The sequence below is a fragment of the Fusarium odoratissimum genome (genome assembly GCF_000260195.1).
Source record: "Fusarium odoratissimum NRRL 54006 unplaced genomic scaffold supercont1.1, whole genome shotgun sequence".
NCBI lineage: Eukaryota > Fungi > Ascomycota > Sordariomycetes > Hypocreales > Nectriaceae > Fusarium > Fusarium odoratissimum.
This window is the reverse complement of record NW_022158687.1, coordinates 1943342-1962172: the sequence shown is the minus strand read 5'-3', so window position 1 is coordinate 1962172 and position 18831 is coordinate 1943342. Positions and strand designations below refer to the sequence as shown.

Here is an 18831-nt window from a genome sequence, read left to right as displayed (position 1 = left end):
CTCGACTCCTGAAACACAAGTATAAAGCTTGACGACATTTATTCATGGCATTGCAGGTTTGTGGCTTGAACTATTCTCGGGAATAACCTGGGGAAGGGGAGGAAGACCGTTGGTGCGTGGCTTGACGAGTCATTCATCACTAAACAAGCAATGATCAGTTGCACAATGAGTTAGAACAGGAATCAGATTAACGCCTCCGAAACATTGCGGCCCTCGAATAATCCCAGATACAGTGGCGTCTAACATACTGCAACACAATGTAACATGACACATTTTCACTCTGATCCTCTTAGAGATTGTGGATATGATATCAAGCGTTGGTTACCCTATACACGGACTGAGCTCCATAGCCGAAGCAAAAATAAGAGTACGTGGTGTACATTGTTGGTGGCTTATGAGGGAAGTAAAGATATAATATAGTGACCCCAAAGTGGCATGGTCTGTTTTATGCAGAATGAAGCAAAATACAGCCCTACACGGCGATAGCATTGTAATATCAAACAGTTAAGATCGTGATGGATGCGTCAAGTCAAAGTCCAACACCAAACTCGGGTAAAGTTAACCACTGGAAGGTCTTGACGGTAACTGAATCGAGAACCGGGCATGGATCTGACCGGAAACCGATAAAAAGAACAACAATATGAAACACAAAGGCTCAGGACTGGTGAGAACTAAGCAGACACGCATGAGGCCATGGCGGTATTGGGCTTATAGCGGGCTGTCAGCAACGGCATGACCTGGCAAAACTCGGCTGTCAATAGTCGTAGAAAAATAAAAGAGCGGCATTCACTGCAAGAAAACGGAACACGAAGAGGAGGATGATTTGGTGGCAACCACACAGTAACTCGCATGCCACGTTTCATGCGGCCAACTTCTGCGACCCTAGGTTGTATTCCAGGAACCGGAACCGGCTCAGGAACGGCAATGGACCAACAGATTCCCTTTAACAAGCCGTGACCTATTTTTGAGGCCTTCTACCCTGCCTCAGCCCTAGAAGATGTTTGCCGTATGGAAGCAAGAACCTTGACCACGGCCTTGGGATGCGAAATAACAGGACGATCAAGGTTTGTGCCATCCTACGATCTGCTGGCACCGCACACGGCTTGTTCATGGCTTCTGCAGCTGCTATTTGTCCAAAGATCCCTACCTAATCACACAAACTGGTGAACTGTCTTTTGTGCCTCCTGCTGGGCTGTTGAAGAGCCGCATCATCTTGTATGAAAAGAAGGAGTCTGTGTAGCAGAGACTCGGTTAAGTTGGGCCGTAACGATCAAGAAGCAGTGGTCCATAACTCTCAACTTCACGGTGGGTATCTTGTTTTGTGTCTCTGCTGGATTGGACCGAGGGATGATACGTGAATGCGAGTCAGCTTTGAGTGCATTAGCTAGGTGCATAGGTATTGCCGTAGAGATGGAGACCAAAGTCAACCAACCCTTCCTGTGACAAAGAGAAACGGGGCCCTTTTCACAAAAGAGACACATATCTAAAGTTCTGTGAGGATTGTGGAGGAGTTGACACTTGAACGGTCTGTTCTTGGTGTACTTGCGTGACCTCTTGACTGCAGTAGAGTTGTAAGTCTCGAATTAGCCACCGTGAACGAAATATTGGTGGAGAACTGGCCAACAAACGCAAGCCAACGCAGTCCACTCCGGTGCAGAGTGTGCATATTCGAAAGAGCTCAACGATCGTAAAGAAAGCCGTTATGATCCATTGCTTAACGGATTTAATGAAGCATCAAAATTCTAATAAGCCCCGGAAAACACAGACCACTTTCTTTGAGGACGGACTCATCATCTTGAGCAGGGATGATGCCTGCGCCGAACCCTGCCAGCTTAGTTTAGCTTGCCGCAGCCTCACAACCGTGCAAAAGCCAAGACCAGCCACAGCCATGGAACAGGCATTGAAGTGGTCTCTTTATTTTTTGTACCGGTAGTCTTTCTTTCATGTGCAGCTTACTCGTGCTTGCGGCTCTCGCGACGTTGGGCACACGACTCATGCTATGGCCTGTGTGTATCAAAACATGTTCGTAGAACAGGAGTGTTCGTTGCGTGCAAGACATATACTTGAGATACTTTGTTGGCTTGCGAAGTACCATCTGTCACTGGGTGCGTTGCTCATTGACCCCGAGACCTCCGTGAGTATCAAGTGATAGGATCATCGGCTTATCTTATCAAGGTCATAATTCCCAAGTTTTCCGTTCAATACTAATGCCTTAGGCCCTTTGTCAAGAAGCCGCAGGGTCTCATCGCATGCGGATGATTGCATTGGGATGGACAAGCGAATGATCGCTATTGGAGGAGAATATGCAAAGCCTACTTGCTGTATCGATGGCAGATTAGAAATCAGTGATTGTCTGAAGGTTGATGAAGCGAAGGATCACCGTACATACATTAGTAAAAGCCGACCTGACCAAGAACCATCTCTCGTCTCTGGACCCGTTCGCGATGTAATGTCAAGGTGGAGCAACCCGGCGTTTGAAACGGCGGGGGAGGAGAAACACACACACTGAGTGGGTTTGCAATGACGCTGATGTGCTCTCGGCTGTGAACTCGTGGGCTATATCCCTTGTCTGGTATCAACGGACATGTATGTGTGGTAGCATCAGCTGCAGGACCCTGGAAGATGCAGTCATGTCCCATGTATGGACAAACATACCTATATAGCATGAAATTGAGAGTGCAGCCATCGCTTTGTTATGGTTTGTTGCGTTATTTTTATGTCGTGAGATAGGACAGGCAGAGAACTCAAGTTCAATATAAACCACGGCAGCCTCTATATAGCATAGTTAATAAGGATGCTAATGTCGTCGTCCAGGTACCAACGGCATGAAGAAGGACGGGGAGAGTAGCCACCGAGATGACCCGTCTACCGTTTCATCCAATATATTATGATGGGAATCGCAAACCCTGCATTTTGATATCAACTCCATCTGTCCACTCATAATGATTCTGCTTGATGTTGAACGTGTGTAATACATGGTAATTAAACTCACCCGCTCGATCCTGTCACGGGCTCAGCCTCGTGCCGCACGTGGACCAGTGGCAAGAGAAGATCGGGGGATTGCTGCCCCGAGGCTCTCGAGCTACTACTGCAAGTCATTTCTTGATGGTGTCGTCATGATCTTAAAGGAGAGGGCCACGACGAATGGCACGACAAGGAGGATGCGGACTTTGGTCTTGAGAGATTCTTCCAGCCCCGCCCAAGTCGCGACAGAGGAGAACACCAATAGGTGTCGAATTCGACCAACCAGCGGCCGACCCTGGACCTCCATCTTGAAGGTATGCCCATCCTACCCCTCACAGATTTTGCCATGATCAGGAGGGCTCGTGCCTTGCAGTAGAACTGCAATCAGGCAGGTAAGAAAGGGCTGGGCGTGGCTGGCTCTTCAGCCCATTTCAGTTGAGGTGTGCTCTTCTGGCCAACCGAGGGCCTTGGTCTCAGTCGCCCACCACCTTTTTTTTTTGGACGGGTTCACTGTACTCCGTACAGTACAGACCAATGCACAACTGGACGGCAGCAGAGAACCAACTCATGGTGGTAGCGGTTCGTGGGATGTGGGATAAGAGGCTTGGCAGGAGCCCCGATATCTATCAAAGTTGGTTACGGTAGTGGTAGTCTCATCGAATCCTCAGTACGGTAGGCTTGCCTGTTCGTTTTTACATAACTAGTGGCCGCAGGTTGTTGTAAAGCTGACGAACGCGCTGAAGCAGCTGGGGCTCGTCCTGCCTCAAGATCTATTTCTGAAGAAGCGGTGTATGCTGTAGGAGCTTTTAATGGAAAGAAGCTCACCAACATCCTTCAGACCTGAACCAGGCATACCCCTGTTTGTCCTCTCCACACTTGAAATGGACATGGGCAGGGATCTAAAGGTATAATGGTTCATCATAACCCCTCCAAGCATCCGATCTCAATACTGGCCAGCAAGTGGCATTGCTCAGCCTCTCAGGTCATGAGGCAACAAACTCTGTAACAGCGACATGCATGTTTGGTCGACAGTTGGGTGCGATGCACCTTCAAGGTTGCTTGACGTCGCTTTCAACTGACTGACTCAATGTGCAATTGATGCTCTCTGAGGAGTGGAGAGCAGTTGGCCAGAGCTTGAAAAATTGAGTTGCGGGAGAAAGCGAAGCCGATCAATTAATTGCCTGGTGATAAGTCAGACTCGTCAAAAAAGGTGTTGCGCTAGAAGGAAGAATCCCCCTCTGAGACCGGCCCCGGACAGAAGAGGGTTAGTCGCAGAGGATCACGGCCAGAGAGAAAGGGAGAGAGAGACTAACCACAAGATCTGACTGTGTGCCGTCCCGCTGATAGGCTCTTCCCGCCCGTTAATCACGGTATGGTTTCGCTTGGCTTCTCGGAGGCCATGGCTCACTCGGGTTAAGCGAACGCTTGGACTTCTGGCCGTTTGTTTCGTTTTCCCTTTCTTTTGTCTGGCTTTGTTAGATATGCCAGATGCATCACCATCGCGATCGCGATACTCAGTCTATGCTCTGCATGTAAGACACATAGATAACTGTATTGTCACGAATGAGGTGGATTGCGCCAAGTAAAGGGGCTCTGAATCATATGTCACGGAGTATCAATGCGGCCGAGTGAGTATAGTGGTGAACCCCAAACGCCATTCTCGATTGACTGGGCCCGCTGTACGAGGCGATATAGCGGTCTGTATCAAGAAAATGCTCACTATCCAGCTAGCGCATATGGTGCCGACACAAGAAGCGGAGGTGGACCAGGTTCAAGGTGGAGTTATCTTGGAAGTTGTTTGTTCAGCTGCAGTAGTGGCGTGATCCGGTCAGGAACCAGGAACAAGCAAAGTCAGGCACAGGAACAGACTTGAAAACCCGCAAATTCCGGAAGAGCCTCAAAGCGAACAAACGGTTGTCGTTATGTGCTCGGAAAGCCTTTTCCCTTTATATTGGTTTGTGTTACTTTCTGACGAGCGTAACGAGATACTGATTTGCTATCATGGCTCAGGTTGAGTGCCGTCTTGGTTTTGTTGCAATACCTTGCGGTGGTCCATAACCGGACATGACAGAACTTGGCTTTTGAGGCGGTGACGGCCGGAACGTCGAAAGGTCAAGAGTCTGAGCCTCAAAGTCTCAGGCCGTCTTATTAAGTTCGTGTTTCAATCGTTTGATCTGACCGTTAAATGCTAATTAGACTAGATGATTAGATCTATTGTGTGCATTCAGCCCAATACGTTATGATGGACGACTTTAAGAGGTTGGGCCAGGGCTGGCGGCAAAGGGGTTCGACAGGGGCCTGGAAGCTTCCCACGTTGACAGCCAAACGGTGAAGATGATAGGCCCGTGTATTGTTCGATGGCTTACCAGCCAGCCTGCCTAAACAGGAAAGCTTGTGCCGGACAGGTCGATATCCGTCCAAGATGGTAACAATGGCTAAAGTTCTAGGCCAAGGATGTTCGATGGGATGTCGTCGTGCATCCCGATTTGGCATCTTGTACGGTGACAGCTCGATCGAAGGGATGATTACTGAAGCAATGACAAAATGTAAAAGCGGCCTCGTATTTCCATCGTGACTTGACGCTGTTCACCATAGATAGCATAGATTATTGATGAGGATGATCGAGTGATAGTTTGTAGGTCGATGGCAAAGTAAAGATATTGTCGGACAGCAGAATAAGAATAGACAGGCTGCATAATAAGCAATGCTAAGCTTAACGAGCGGACGACTCTGTGCCTAGCCAACAGATAATGCCGTCCCTTGAAAACGATCTAGGCGCATGGCTTGATATCTCCGCGAGCAAAGGAAGAGTACTTGTCTGCTGCAGGCGTTTCAGCGCCATTAACCAGGTTTTGCTTACATGTAGAGGCTTTGGGAGGCAGATAAGTGATAAATCCCTATGATTTTTACACGGGTACTTCGTGTTCCGTACAAGTCCGATTTTTGATAGGCACGGTGTCAGTTCGCCGGCCCGGTTGATTTGTCTCGGTTCACCTGAGGTGACTTGTCATGCCGAATGAGCCATGATAAGAATGCATTGTACGGTGACAATGATTGACAAGGTACAAAAAAAAAAAATGGTTCGTGGAAGGAACGGCATAATTCTCTAGGACACAACAATTCATTAGCTGCTGCCGGGTTCACATGGAATAAGGCCGCACGTATTCGTGAAGCTATTTTGCCGAGTCGCTATCCCTCATATTAGTGTGACCGTAGAGGGCCGTGGAAGGAGATCATGGGGAGCTATTGAGCGTGAATAACCTGATTATCGCGCGTCCCCATTCTAGATCGCATCGTCGACAGGCAAGACGAGACGTGACGAAGTGAGACATGGGCTTCATGATGGCAGATGAAAGATAACGAGCCTGATTTAATCTCAGCACATTCCAGCCGGGTCAGGCGAGGCCGCGTTTTCGAGGACATCGGCAACCTTGCAAGTAGCCATCTGCTCCCTTGCAGCCCATGCCATCCTACCAGCGTGACCGCACCATTACCTTGTGTGATTAGAGCGAGTGGTGACATACCATCCATCGTTGATGTAGCGTCCATTTCTGGAATCGTGGGTGAGGAATTAACAGAGGGGCCCGAGCCGTTTATTGTCTTTGCTTTTTGTGTGCTTTGATGGGATGCGTCTATTATGGACGGGCTTGACTGGTGAGTGGTGAGGTCTGGAAGCAACCGGTTTTTGTCAATCTCCCTTGCTGAAAGGCGCAGATGCATGTTCTGCTCAGCTCAGCTGCATGCTTGTCTTAGATCCTTGGCAAGACCGGACTAGTCTGTGTCCGTGATGTTAGACGAAGAGAGAGGCCGGTTGATATGTGAGGGGTTCAACGAAGAGGAGGTGAGGCTCCAAATCCGGGGGATCCTGGCATATGTCGATGACGGTGAGTTTTGAATGCAGGTCTGAGGTTGGTAATATGTAAAGCATGATGGAAAAAGGGATGAGACATGAAGTCGGTATTATGTGAGGAAAGTTGGGAGTCGGCTTGCTACTGCCTCGTAGATCGAGATATTTCAAGGAAGGAACTATTTACAGCAACTGCCAGGAATGGATTTGGCGTAGAAATGTGCAAATACAGTACATGGCACAGCAGTTCCTGCCGCTCTTATCTCTACGAAGCAAATTATAATTTATGAGGGTTCTATGCAAGACTCTCCTGTAAGAGAGTTCTTGATATACCTTAGTAGGTATAGAGTTGAGGTGCGTTGATAGCACATCAAAGTATTTCAGGTTGTTGACATACTGTTCTGTAGTTCTGATAGATGGCCAACATTCTCATACGTGGTAATCAGTAATCACTGAATTGAGCTCACTCACCACACTCACCACTCATCACCCCTGTCTGTTCCAGTAGATCGTAGGCACAGAGAATAGGGACTGTTCGTCCCTGAGTGTGCCACGTTCATGATGCTCCTCCAATCCATCAACGCCATGGCGCTAGAGTCCATCAATATCCCCTGTCTCCTGCCCCTCAGGTCCGGACGACCGACTCCAACTAGAATAGTCAGTTCCCTCTGGGGCCTGGCCTAAAAAACTGCGTGGCCCTAAACCGTCCTGAACCGTGCCCAGCGCCGTCTCACCAGGGGGGTATCCACTTGTCTTCAGTGATAAACTGACACATGAGGGACAAAAAGAATTGTCGACGCAAGGCACGAGTCGAGCTGGATTGGTTGTGCGGGAATTATTCCAGTTTCAACTCGTTCAGGCACGAACTTGGAGGGCGATTCAGATTGGCTGTGGCCTTGTTTCCTGTTTCTCCCTACATTGACACTTTAATGTGCTGCCTTGTGTCTCTTTGCGACACTTTAACAATGCAATGCAATGCAGGGCATTTCTCAACCCTGCACGTTAACGAAAAGAAATGCAACTCTGCTGTAATAATTAGAAGTCGACCTCTTGATCGTAAATAATGTACGGATAATACTTGGCAGACCAGACCTCTTTGGTGGTTTGTAGACCAGGGTTTCATGTATCAGCAGCTCAGAGCCTAGTCTCACCCCCTATCCACTCACTATCCACCATAGCCCACACCCACTCGAGTGAGGCTTCACACCTCCTGTCTCTCACCATCTCGCATGTCTCTCATATCTTGTTCTTATTCTTGACTAGCTAGGTACATACTGTACAGCACATTTTTCTTAGTAAAGACTAACATCTGGCGTTGCATGCTCGCTGGCCATGACAATCCTAGGCCTGCAATGTTCCCACTACTACCGTAATGCTTTAGGTAGTCTGCACACCCTTTCCCACTCTTTGAAACCCCCAGTCTGTATATAGCTTCAACCGCCCCCCAACTCACATTCTGATCTCTTGACCTTCGTCCTGCCTGTGCCATATACAGGGCCTTTGAGTTCCTGGTCAATATACCTTCACCTATACTCTTCTCCTCTCCTCTCATCTCACCTCATCTCTACCGACGTCCCACCCAACGTCGATACCTTGAGGTTGACTTTATACCGACTGTCGAATCGAGTTTAATCGAACCGAGTGAATTTAATTTTCACTGGATCCGATTATCACCGAAGCTCAATCCCGAGCAGTCGCTTGATGATTGTTAGTTAACATTGCCCATTTAAATATATGAGTGTGCTATGTCTGTTACATGGATGATATATAGTGATCGGTGCATTGATATGCATGGACACCATCCATCATCTCATATCTCATCCAGCTTTTATACAAATGATCTAGTACAATAACTAACCGTCTCCCAGTTGGCTTCAGCTCGGAAGCGTATATCTTCCAAGCTCAACATCCGCTCACCTTCTCTCCTTCCACCAGACCTTTGGACAACATTGGTGTGATTTTACTGATACTTGTCAGCCTCACTTCACCTCCCTCTGACGTCTTCACATACAGACACAGAATGGAGATATAGCCATGAAGGACTCACACCTCCAAGCTCTCATCATTGTCCTCGCGACCGTGGTTCCCGTCACCGCCATCACCGCAGTCGGATGTTTCCTCTACCGCCGCAGCCGCCAACGCCGATTTCTCTTTATGAACAGAGGCATCACTCCCATCGGCGACGAGGAAATTGAGTCGTGGAAGAAGGACAGGAACCAAGAAAAGGCACGCATCATCGAGGCTGCAAACAACGAAGCCAATGATCTAGAGCGGCAACTCCAGCACCAGAGACAGAAGAGCACATCGTTTAGTTCCATACGCAAACCTCCGAGTGTTATCGTCTACGATCGTCCTCATCCCCGAGTCTCTGAGGAACTTTCACCACGCTCACTTCACCACAAGCGCAGCATCGATACCCCTTCAACCCCAGTCGTTGCCCGTGCTCCCAATTCTCGCCCCGGTCTGACTGATGAGGCTGTCCAGGGTGAAGATGCCTTCATCCCACCTGTGAAGCGTCAGCCTTCACGATTAGCCAAGCTTCCTCCCTCTGCTCGCCACAGTCGAACTCGCAGCAGTCGCAGCAGCACCATGAGCGCAGTGTCGCCCCGTGATCCCTGGCACGGTCACTATCCCGATGCTTTCTTCGGCACTCGCAGTTCCAGCGAATACCTACCCAGAGCAAATCGGTCATTGGATATTCGACGACAGCACCAGCGAATGCATTCCATGTCAAACATGAACCGACTCTCATTCGACGACGAAGTCTTCCTGGGAGGTCTCTCACCGCGACCTTTGATTCGCAAATCAGAGATTGGCAGGGCCATCGGCTGAGCCAGAAGAATCTGGCGATACTGTCACTGAGAACCAATACAACACAACACAATACGACATGCATACCCTTGTATCGTTGATTACCATCCCGAGCCGTATCAAGAAACGGTTTCCGTGACGGCTTGTTTCAACCCCCGTCAAACCCCATCAACACCCCAGTCACAGTCAAAATTGGCGGGGCCGAGATCATTTTTGACCCATTTCTAGAAGGACTATATCCGGTCCATAGAAACATTGCCATTCCATTGCCGCTGTCACTCGGAGGCAATTCGATCGTGATGGGCCCCCGGCATTAACCTGAAGATATTGCTTCATCTCGTTAATGACCAAGAGATTCGGCTTTATGACGCTCGACGCAACTCTATCCCAAGCCTCGACCTCAAACACCCACTTACATTCTCTTCACGAATACGCAAGAACCCACTGTCATTTTCGATCTTCGCTTCTCACTCCTCTCCTAGAAGAGGCAGTAACTATGAGGCCGGTTGAGTCCGCCTCATTTTACCCTTGGCATTTGGATGCTGGGGGGACCATGGTTTTATGCGCTGGCGTCTATGCCCGGTGCTGGAACACGGAGGAATTTGTGTGCATTTTAATGACGGATATACCCCAGACTTTCCTTTATTTTTTCTTTTTATGTTATCATGACCAAGCGAGCAAGTGATATGAACGGATACGAGACGGTCCGTTTCATGCGATGCAGATGATATCCACGGCTGACTCGAGCCTGGCGACGAGAGTTCTCCTATTAAGATAAGGAGCTGGACAGACCAATGCGTCCTTGGCACTATCAATCATGTGCCAAACACCTACACGAAAGCTATATATATAGATATGCACTCCAATTCAAACAGATTGACAACAAGCCCTCCCTCCATGCTTCTCCTAAACCCTTGCTTGAATCTTGGGCGCATCGGACTGATAGACGAAGTAGTATCACTGACGCAATTAAGATGAACAAGATTAAACTTTAGATCGACATAGTTAACCTTGTACCAGTCACGTTCTAAAACGTCTTTATGAAGTTTAATTGATATGCCTTTGGCTTTCCTTTGTATAATCGCACTCTGTTCCTGAGGTAGCCTTGTTCCACTGAGAAACCACTTAACGCGTCCCTAGCCACTCACAGCGGGGCATCGCGTCCAGCCACATCCCGTCTCGATCTCATTTGGCGCGTTCACTAAACTTGCACTCAACCTCAGTCCAAGTTCACTTGCGTTCTCACTAAATTTCAAGCCAACAACGAATTATCTTGGTCAGAATCTACAGCGTCCGCAAGCATCGAGATTGAGTTCTTACTGCGTAAATGAATCTCGACCAACAAAATAGGGACCAATACTAATCTCGAAATTCCTTGCTCTCCAATATCCGACTTGAGATCATCACCAGAAAGGGGTTGAGAAGAGAGTGACCAAGTGGTCGCCATATCAGAGGTGCCCTCTCTGATACTCATCAAATACAATAAGGAGATAACATTGCTGTTCGATCAAAGTATTCATTTGCCTCATCTCAGCTGTATAGGTAGCAAGATCTACACAGCCACATCTAAAGCATCTCTTCCCAGCATCAACATACTATTCTCACCACCATTCACAATGCCACCTCGCAAGTCTAGCTCGCGAAAAAGCGACACTTCAACTGCACGATTTGTCCCGATGGATGATGTGTCACCCTCGGAGCAAAGTCCAGCACCCGCTCCGACACATGACAACGATTCCATGGCCACACAAGTACCTGCACCAGCACCAGCACCAGCACCAGCACCCCCAGCTGCCAGTGAGACTGCTGCTACGGAAGCTGAAGCGGATTTTTCTATGACCCAGAATGGAGACAAGAAGGACAAGGACAAGGACAAGGATAAAGAGCATAAGGAGCACATCACCATCGAGGTAGGTTCAAGAACAGCAACCCACCCACCTCTCAATCATTGAGTGTCCAAACCTATCAATAAGGGACGCTCAGAACCCAAGGCTTACTGACTAATTCAAACAATAGGACTTGACCCTTCCAAAGTCTATAATAACCCGCCTGTCCAAGGGTGTTCTACCCCCCAACACACAGATCCAGGCCAATGCCATCATGGCTCTAAGCCAGAGCACCACAGTGTTTATCAACTACCTAGCGTCTCAGTGCGTAAAATCTTCTTCTCCCCCAAGAGAAAATCACTAATTGCGAATTAGCGCCAATGAAAACACAGTAAATGCAGGCAAAAAGACAATCTCCCCTGCAGATGTCTTCAAGGCCCTTGAGGAGACCGAGTTTGCGTTTCTTAAAGAACCTCTTGAAGCTGAATTTGCCAGTATGTCTTTTTATATGCCCTGCCATGTCTTTCGTTATGGGACAGATCGTATGACAAGACTGCTAATACCCTACACAGAGTTCAACGCTATCCAGACTGAAAAGCGCACATCCTACCGTCAAAAAGTCCGCGCCAAGAAGTCAGACGGGCCAGACACTGACATGCCAGACACCTCCAACATGGAGACCGACGCAGACACGACAGCTGTCTCAACAGGCCCTCTAACTAAGCGCCCTCGTGTAGAGCCTGGAAACGCAGAGGCGGAGGAGGATGCCGTGACGGAGGATGAGGTTGAGATCCCCGAAGATTCAGAGGACGACGAAGTCGAAGAAGAAGACGAGGAGGAGGCGGAAGCTAGCGGCGATGATACCCAGGATGCCCTTGAGCTCAAGGAAGGGAAAGAGGAGAGAGACGAGGCATTGGATGGGGATGAGAGTGATTAGAAAAATGTAGTTAGCCATTCGGCCTGGGGGTTGGATGAACGACTCTGGTGTTCATGGTGCCACTGTCACACAATTTATTGACACGCCATTCTAGTTTACTTTCCTTCAGTTGCCTCCCTTGTACCTACACGGCTGGGTAGGTATGACAAATCCTACTGTAGTCTGCTGTACAGTTAAAACCCAAATCTCAACTGTCGTACTACGCACCTTGTCAACACTCTCCAGACACTCCACATTCCTTGCCCTCTCACAAGATAAGCCCCGTTGCGAATACTGTCCCGGCGGAAACATCCGGGCGGGTGTTACCGTGCTGTCACTTCAAATGTAGTACATAGGACCTAAATATTGGACGACAACATCCCAGGCTGCCCGATTCGCTGGGCCGGGTCAAAACATGCTGTCGTGGCTTGTATATCACATAAACAGACACGAACAGCACGTCGAGTCCGGGTTTGTTGCACAGCTTCGATACTGACTGACATGAGCCTCAGCCCACGATGCAAAGAACATCACAAAGCAACAAGATTAATCAAGACCCTAAACGTCTCATCAAGCATCATCATTATTTCCGCAGCAAGCAAAGCCGCAAAGTAGTCAAGGTAAGACTATAGACATGAAATATCAAATGTGAATCAACAATCCAATCCCAGTATGTCATCCAGTCGGTATCACACCCCTCTCGAGCGACACTCACATGTCGTACATGCATACACACGCTTCACGACTGGTACGTTGTACCCCAGGAAGAAGAAATGTTTAAAAAGGACGAATCGAAGAGTGACGTGGTATCAAAATGAAAGCCTAATAGATGTATGCCTCGCCAACACAAACAGTACCCTGCGACGACGCACAGGCGAGTCGCAGTGGAAAACTCATTCGTAGTACCACCAGAACAACCAAATCAAACCAAACCAATAATCTGCCCAAATAATATCAGAGTAAACCCATATGCCTGCATCCAACAGAATGGCCTGGTAAACATATAACAACAAAAAACAACAGCAGGGTATGTTGCCGCCGTGAATGTACCTAACCAGACTTACTACCTCATATCAAAACCCACGAGTAGAAGAAAACATAAAAAACCAACAATCATGTGTCCCTGTCCTGTCCGACTCCTCTATCCCAGCCAGTCCAAATACTATTAGCAATTCTTCAAGCCAGAAGGCCCCTCGAGATGCACATAGCCCCTCCACTTATCTGCATACCTGGAGACCCAGGAGGGAGGAAATCAGACCAAGAAGATAGTCGTCTTCTGGCTCAAGTATGTAAACACAAGATAGGTCAAGAAAGAAATAAAAGAAATAAAAAGGGCAAGTGGAAGAAAAAACACAAACAAACCACACTATCAGATTGGATTTCTCAACGGAAGCAAGTGAGATCGTGGGCTATATCATTCCATCATTTCGCATCACCAGCTGGTGTTCACAAACTTATTGAGGCTGCTGCCCTGGAGTCCACCACTGCTGGGCAGGTGAATGCTGACCGGACCAGCCTTGGGAGACTGATGGTCCACCAGCGCCACCTTGAGGCATGTATTGGCGAGGCGTTTGATCTGCAGGATACATGCTCTGACCCGCACCATACTGCATACCAGTCATGCCGGGGAACTGCATACTTTGCATCTGGCCCGAGCTCCCTTGACGGAGATGCGAAGGCGACTGCGACGGGTGAGGTGCTTGGGACTGAGCAGTGTAGCTGCCGTAGCTATGCTGGGGCGCCTGCGGAGTCTGCGGCCACATTTGACCCGATTGGTAGTTGTAACCAGGCGTTCCCTGAGACATGGAGCCCCCTGTACCGGGAAGTGTTGGTCTGATCGATTGCGTGGGTGATTGAGCCATACCTCTCATGGGTGCTTGACTGAGACTGCTCTGCGCGCTGATTGACTGGGAGTAGGGCGCAGTGGTCATCATCATTTGAGGGCTCTGAGTGGAAACCAGTCCAGGCTGCTGCGACATGGCCGTAGCCGTAGTGTGAGGTGAGTGTGAAGGCCTGCTGGTCGCCGTGTTGGAACTGTCGGCCGAGGCCACAGGCTGCTGGGTCAGATTGGAGGGGGGCTGCTCATGTGGGCGTCGCCAAACGCCTTGGAGATATTCGTTGCGCATATCCCGCTGCTGATTAACTGACCTGTTGAAATCTGCGGCATGATGGGCCTGGGCGTTGAGCTCCCCGAGGGGCGAAGGACGGGTCTGGTCTTGGTAAGCAGGGCCGGTGATCTCCTGACGAGGTCCGCCTTTGAGAATTCCTGAATAATCGCGCGGCCGGGAGTCGCTTAGGTCTGATCCTAGTGTCAATCCGGGCATTCTTGTCGTGGTTCCAGGTGGTGGTCCGATCATACCTGGTTGAACGAGGTGCGGCTGCGGGGGGCCGGGGAACGGTCCTGGGTTGTTGCTATACACAATCTCTGGATGGGGACCAGCTAACAAGACGTTGTTCTGCTGGGCCTCGGCCGCCTCTCTTGCCTTCGTAGCACCGGGGCGCTTCTCACCGGCAAGATCAGCCTCAGTGAATCCCTGTTTCCGGGCCTTGGTTTCCCAATAGTCATCGCGAACTCTGCGACCATTGACAATCACACGGCTTCCAAACTGTCGAAACATGGACCTGGCGGTGACGATGGCAATCTGCCTGGAGCGATACGAGAAGGGAAGGATTTCTTGTCCAACCAAATCATCCTTTTCGGCCTGGCTTGCGATAATCTTGTACAGAGACCTGTTCTTGTTGAATAAGAGGTACGAATCACGGTAGCCCAAAACCCTAGCACATTCGGTAGCCAACATGAACAATTTATCCCCGCGGTTAGGGACCAAGAATGTTCGGCACTTGTATTCACGTCCTCCGTTGAGCGTGCCGTTGAGCTGGACTTTCTTCTCTCCGAACTCATCGATTTCGCGGGGTATATACTCATCTCCAGTCGGGTTGAGCTGGTCGGTCGTGTGGTCTCGCACAGTGGGCAGAGCCTTCAGTGTTGACTTTGTCGGAGTGGTCTTTGGGGGCATCTGTGTCTGCGGCGTGTAGACGGGGCTCGTTTGTGGCAGCGCTGAGCCTTGAGACTGGGGAGTCTGCGGTGGAGGAATAGTCTGAGGAAGGGTCGAGCCTGCGGCCTGCCCGGGAGCCTCGGAAATGCTCCCTGTTGATCGTTTATTCATCGGTCTTGCCTTCTTTCGAAGTGGTTTCGTATCACCTGCAGGTTGCAAGATTGGTCAGCACGTTCTCTCACCAGTTGCATTTTTGAGCCCGCAAGTACTGCAACGAAATACGACGTAAAGCATATGAACAATAATAGCAGTTAAAAAAGAAATCGCAATTGATCGCCCGGTCTGGCGCAAGGTAGTCGGGTGCCGAAGTGAGTAAAGTAGCGGCGGAGTACTAATCGCCGACATACCGTCATCGCCAAGCTGCGGCGCGTCGTAAACTCCAGGAGAATGACTGCGCTTGAGTGTGCGCTGGGGTTGTTGCGTCAGACCTATGACTAGAGAAGGCTGATTAGCATGTTGAACCTTGAATTGAATTAACGGACGGTGGTGACGGGTGGCGCAACCTATTTCACGCTTGAATACCCTGTCGCAGGGCACGAAAGTTGTAGTGCGGGGCAAATGGATTCATCATGGAGTTTGAGCGCAAGTGATATTATCACTTGTATGTATGTATGGCATGATACAAGAGTGGAGGAAGGTTTGTGGAGGCCATGCGATTACGAAAAGAAAGAAATAGAGTTATTAAACTTACCAGGTGAGCTGAGCGCAGCTGGATTGATTGTCGCATTATCAGCGCTGGTTTGCTGAGCGGAGTACATCACAGAGCTACCGAGCCAGCGGGGGATGGGTGAAGTTGCGACCACGGGAAAGCGATGGCGACGTGTCCAGAGATGTTTGGACTGACGAGCTGACGGGTTGGAGAAGATGCAGAAAGGAGGCAACGCCAGTCGCACGTGGTTGGCAGCCAGAAGGAGGCGCGTCGTTGAGCGTGAATGGCGAATTGTAGATATATGGCGAGCTTAAAGTGGAAAACCTGCCTGGCCTTGTGATGTGCGATTTGGCCAGCCAGACCTTGGCTCGGAAGGGAGAGTCAAGCGCAGGCCGGGGCATAGACTCCAGCCGGAAGTTGAGCCAAACCGAGACAAGATCGTAGTAATCCAGACGCTGGCCGCGGCAGCAGCGGGACAGGTGTGTGAAGAAGCAAAAAAAGACAAACAAGACAGAAGGAGACGAAACAAGACGTAGAAAGCAAGAAGGGGAAGATAAACGCAGAATCAAAACTTGGGCTGGATTTACCTTTGTCTGGTGATAGAGTGATATGAAGTATAGACGCGGAATCGCGTTGTGCGACAAATGCGACAACGACGTCAAAGAGGCTCACGAATGAATCTCAATGATCAGATCAGCCAGTGTATGGCGCGCAAGTAAAACCAACGGACGATCGCGTAACAAGAATATCAACAGAGCTCTGAAGATTCCAAGATTCGCGTCAAACAAAGTGATTGATAGATTGTCAACAGGATGGTTGGACGATGCGATGGAGCGGGTGTATGCGTGTGTGCGTGCGTGTGTGATGGCGGAAAGCCGATGGTGGATGGATGGATGGATGGATGGCAATGGGTTAATGATGAACGATGGGATGGTGGCAGGTGGAGGAGGGGGACGGGACTGCGCGCTGAATCTTAATGGGGTGGGAGGGAAGGTGCAGTAGTAGTGTGAGCAGCTAAGGTAGCAGCTGCAGTGAAATCTGGGAATCAGTCGCACTTGCAGTAAAGGCAGTGGCGATTTGAGACCAGGAAGCTAAGGTAAGAAAAACCACTCTTGGGAGGCAGGAGCATGCCCGAGCAGGAAGGGACCAATCAATAAACCCTGAAATGGCTCCAGTAGAAAGAATCCACAAAAAAAGGACCGGGGATATCAAGACCAAGACCCAAGAGTCAGAATCAGAATCAAAAACCAGAACCAAATCCTTGGAGGCTCAAGCCGGAGGAAGTGGAGGAGCAGGAGGCGGCGGCGCAGCGGGGGGTGTAAGCAACGGTGAGTGACTCTTAATGAGGGTCTCTAACACGGGTGATTGCGCGCCAGTGATACTGTAGCGTAGGTAGCGTAAGGTAGTATGAGATAATGCGACAGAGGAGGCGCGCGTGGATGTGGAGAAGAAACGAGTCTGAAGCGTTCAAAGCGGAGATCGTCTAGCGCATGGGTTGTATCAAATATCGACCCGAGTCGAGTGTGGTTCAAATCCAATGTCAATGCGATGCGATGCGATGTGATCGCTGCGCTTTGAAATGCGTGCGCTTTTCAAAGAGAATGAATGAATGAATGAATAGACGACTGGCGCGTGTTAGGTAAGAAGCGTTAATAATGCGACAAAGGCAGAAACAAGATTCGCAATCAATGATATGACATATCGCGACTGGAGTGATAAAAACGTTTGATAGCGGACAGGGCAAAGTTCAACTTGCTGCGCTCTGTCGACGCTGTACAAGTTGCGCGTGTTGCGCGCGTGAGCTGTGCTCCTTGAGATTCAAATTCAAGTTAAGGATGAACAACTCGAGGGGAGGGGACTTCACTCCCGGGTGCTTCAGAATGCTGTACGAGGTGGTGATGGGTGATATGATGAGGGGAATGCTGTATAAGGCAGAGTGAAACGAGGCAGCTGGCCGTGTAGCGACAAGAGGTCGATAAGATGGTGATGGTGCCGACGATGTTTAATCACCGTATTGCCAGTCTGGGCGAGTTGATTGTTTGATAGACAGATGAACAGACAGATGGATGGTTTATTGTAGGTGCGGATGGCATCCGTCTCCGGTACAGACCAGCACTGGAGGATGATGGAGGGAGGACGAGGACGACGAAGAGGGAGTGGGACAAAGATGGCTGCTGGGATATCAAAGAAGATGGAGTGGAGGGCAAAAGGGTTTACCGTTGGAAAGACGGCGCGATCGAGGGAGACGGATGACGAAGAATGGTTGGTTGAGATGGCGCAAGCCTGGGGGAAGGAGGGGGATGTGAGTGGAGAGCTAAGCCAAGGCATGGACAAGAACAAGGGTCAGCGAGCAGGGGAACAAAAACCCTGGTTGGCTATGGTTAGGAAATGGTGTGTATGTATAAGAGTAAGACAAGACACAGTGAGGAAGAGGATGAGGAGACGACCAGGCGGAGGCGGAGTCGAGCTTTGAGTAGCAAAGATAATGATTATGGTGAAAGAAACTATCGTCGAAAGACGTGACAGAATGCGGTGTAGACGGTTCTGGCGGGAGAAGCAGCGCAATATCAAGAGGTGTGTTTCCGAGATAAGAAACTGTCGATGGTGAGCAGGCTTGACAGGATAACCAAACTGAGACTGTTCAACTTCCTAGCACAGTCACGTACATCAGTTTCCCCGCGTCATCAGCATCAGCATCATTGGGACCTTTAGCTCAGCTTCGGCTATAGCCCAGCGCCTCCCTGGCCAGTCTCTCAAGTAGC

At 49.6% G+C, this 18831-nt stretch overlaps 5 protein-coding genes across 28 annotated transcripts; 3 read left to right on the top strand and 2 right to left on the bottom strand.

The window, feature by feature from the left end:
- Window positions 1-6340: 6340 nt before the first annotated feature.
- Window positions 6341-8035, bottom strand: FOIG_00683 (uncharacterized protein; the record flags this gene model as incomplete). Its single annotated transcript, XM_031197025.1, has 3 exons — window positions 6341-6434; window positions 7292-7460; window positions 7978-8035. 3 exons carry the CDS (start codon window positions 8033-8035, stop codon window positions 6341-6343), a joined length of 321 nt encoding a protein of 106 aa, XP_031072792.1.
- A 60-nt stretch (window positions 8036-8095) lies between these two features.
- FOIG_00682 (uncharacterized protein) lies at window positions 8096-10694 on the top strand. Of its 2 annotated transcripts, XM_031197024.1 has the most exons (3): window positions 8096-8518; window positions 8680-8783; window positions 8868-10694. In XM_031197024.1, the coding sequence occupies exon 3, from the start codon at window positions 8966-8968 to the stop codon at window positions 9641-9643; it is 678 nt and encodes a 225-aa protein (XP_031072791.1). In that variant the 5' UTR covers window positions 8096-8518; window positions 8680-8783; window positions 8868-8965; the 3' UTR covers window positions 9644-10694. The 2 variants fall into 2 exon arrangements, with proteins under 2 accessions (XP_031072791.1, XP_031072790.1); XM_031197023.1 differs by having other exon boundaries at window positions 8680-10694.
- A 114-nt stretch (window positions 10695-10808) lies between these two features.
- Window positions 10809-12504, top strand: FOIG_00681 (uncharacterized protein). 2 transcript variants are annotated; one of them, XM_031197022.1, is made up of 4 exons: window positions 10809-11532; window positions 11639-11772; window positions 11824-11942; window positions 12021-12504. In XM_031197022.1, the coding sequence occupies exons 1-4, from the start codon at window positions 11239-11241 to the stop codon at window positions 12383-12385; spliced, it is 912 nt and encodes a 303-aa protein (XP_031072789.1). In that variant the 5' UTR covers window positions 10809-11238; the 3' UTR covers window positions 12386-12504. The 2 variants fall into 2 exon arrangements, with proteins under 2 accessions (XP_031072789.1, XP_031072788.1); XM_031197021.1 differs by having other exon boundaries at window positions 10829-11532; window positions 11824-12504.
- A 406-nt stretch (window positions 12505-12910) lies between these two features.
- Window positions 12911-18712, bottom strand: FOIG_00679 (uncharacterized protein). 22 transcript variants are annotated; one of them, XM_031197010.1, is made up of 4 exons: window positions 16112-18663; window positions 15768-15854; window positions 14724-15566; window positions 12930-14663 (listed from the first exon to the last, which is right to left on the bottom strand). In XM_031197010.1, the coding sequence occupies exons 1-4, from the start codon at window positions 16176-16178 to the stop codon at window positions 13819-13821; spliced, it is 1842 nt and encodes a 613-aa protein (XP_031072767.1). In that variant the 5' UTR covers window positions 16179-18663; the 3' UTR covers window positions 12930-13818. The 22 variants fall into 22 exon arrangements, with proteins under 22 accessions (XP_031072773.1, XP_031072768.1, XP_031072782.1 ...); XM_031197006.1 differs by having other exon boundaries at window positions 16657-18663; XM_031197004.1 differs by having other exon boundaries at window positions 15924-18412.
- Window positions 17836-18649, top strand: FOIG_00680 (uncharacterized protein). Its single transcript, XM_031197020.1, has one exon. The coding sequence runs from the start codon at window positions 18156-18158 to the stop codon at window positions 18540-18542; it is 387 nt and encodes a 128-aa protein (XP_031072787.1). The 5' UTR covers window positions 17836-18155; the 3' UTR covers window positions 18543-18649.
- Window positions 18713-18831: the final 119 nt, after the last annotated feature.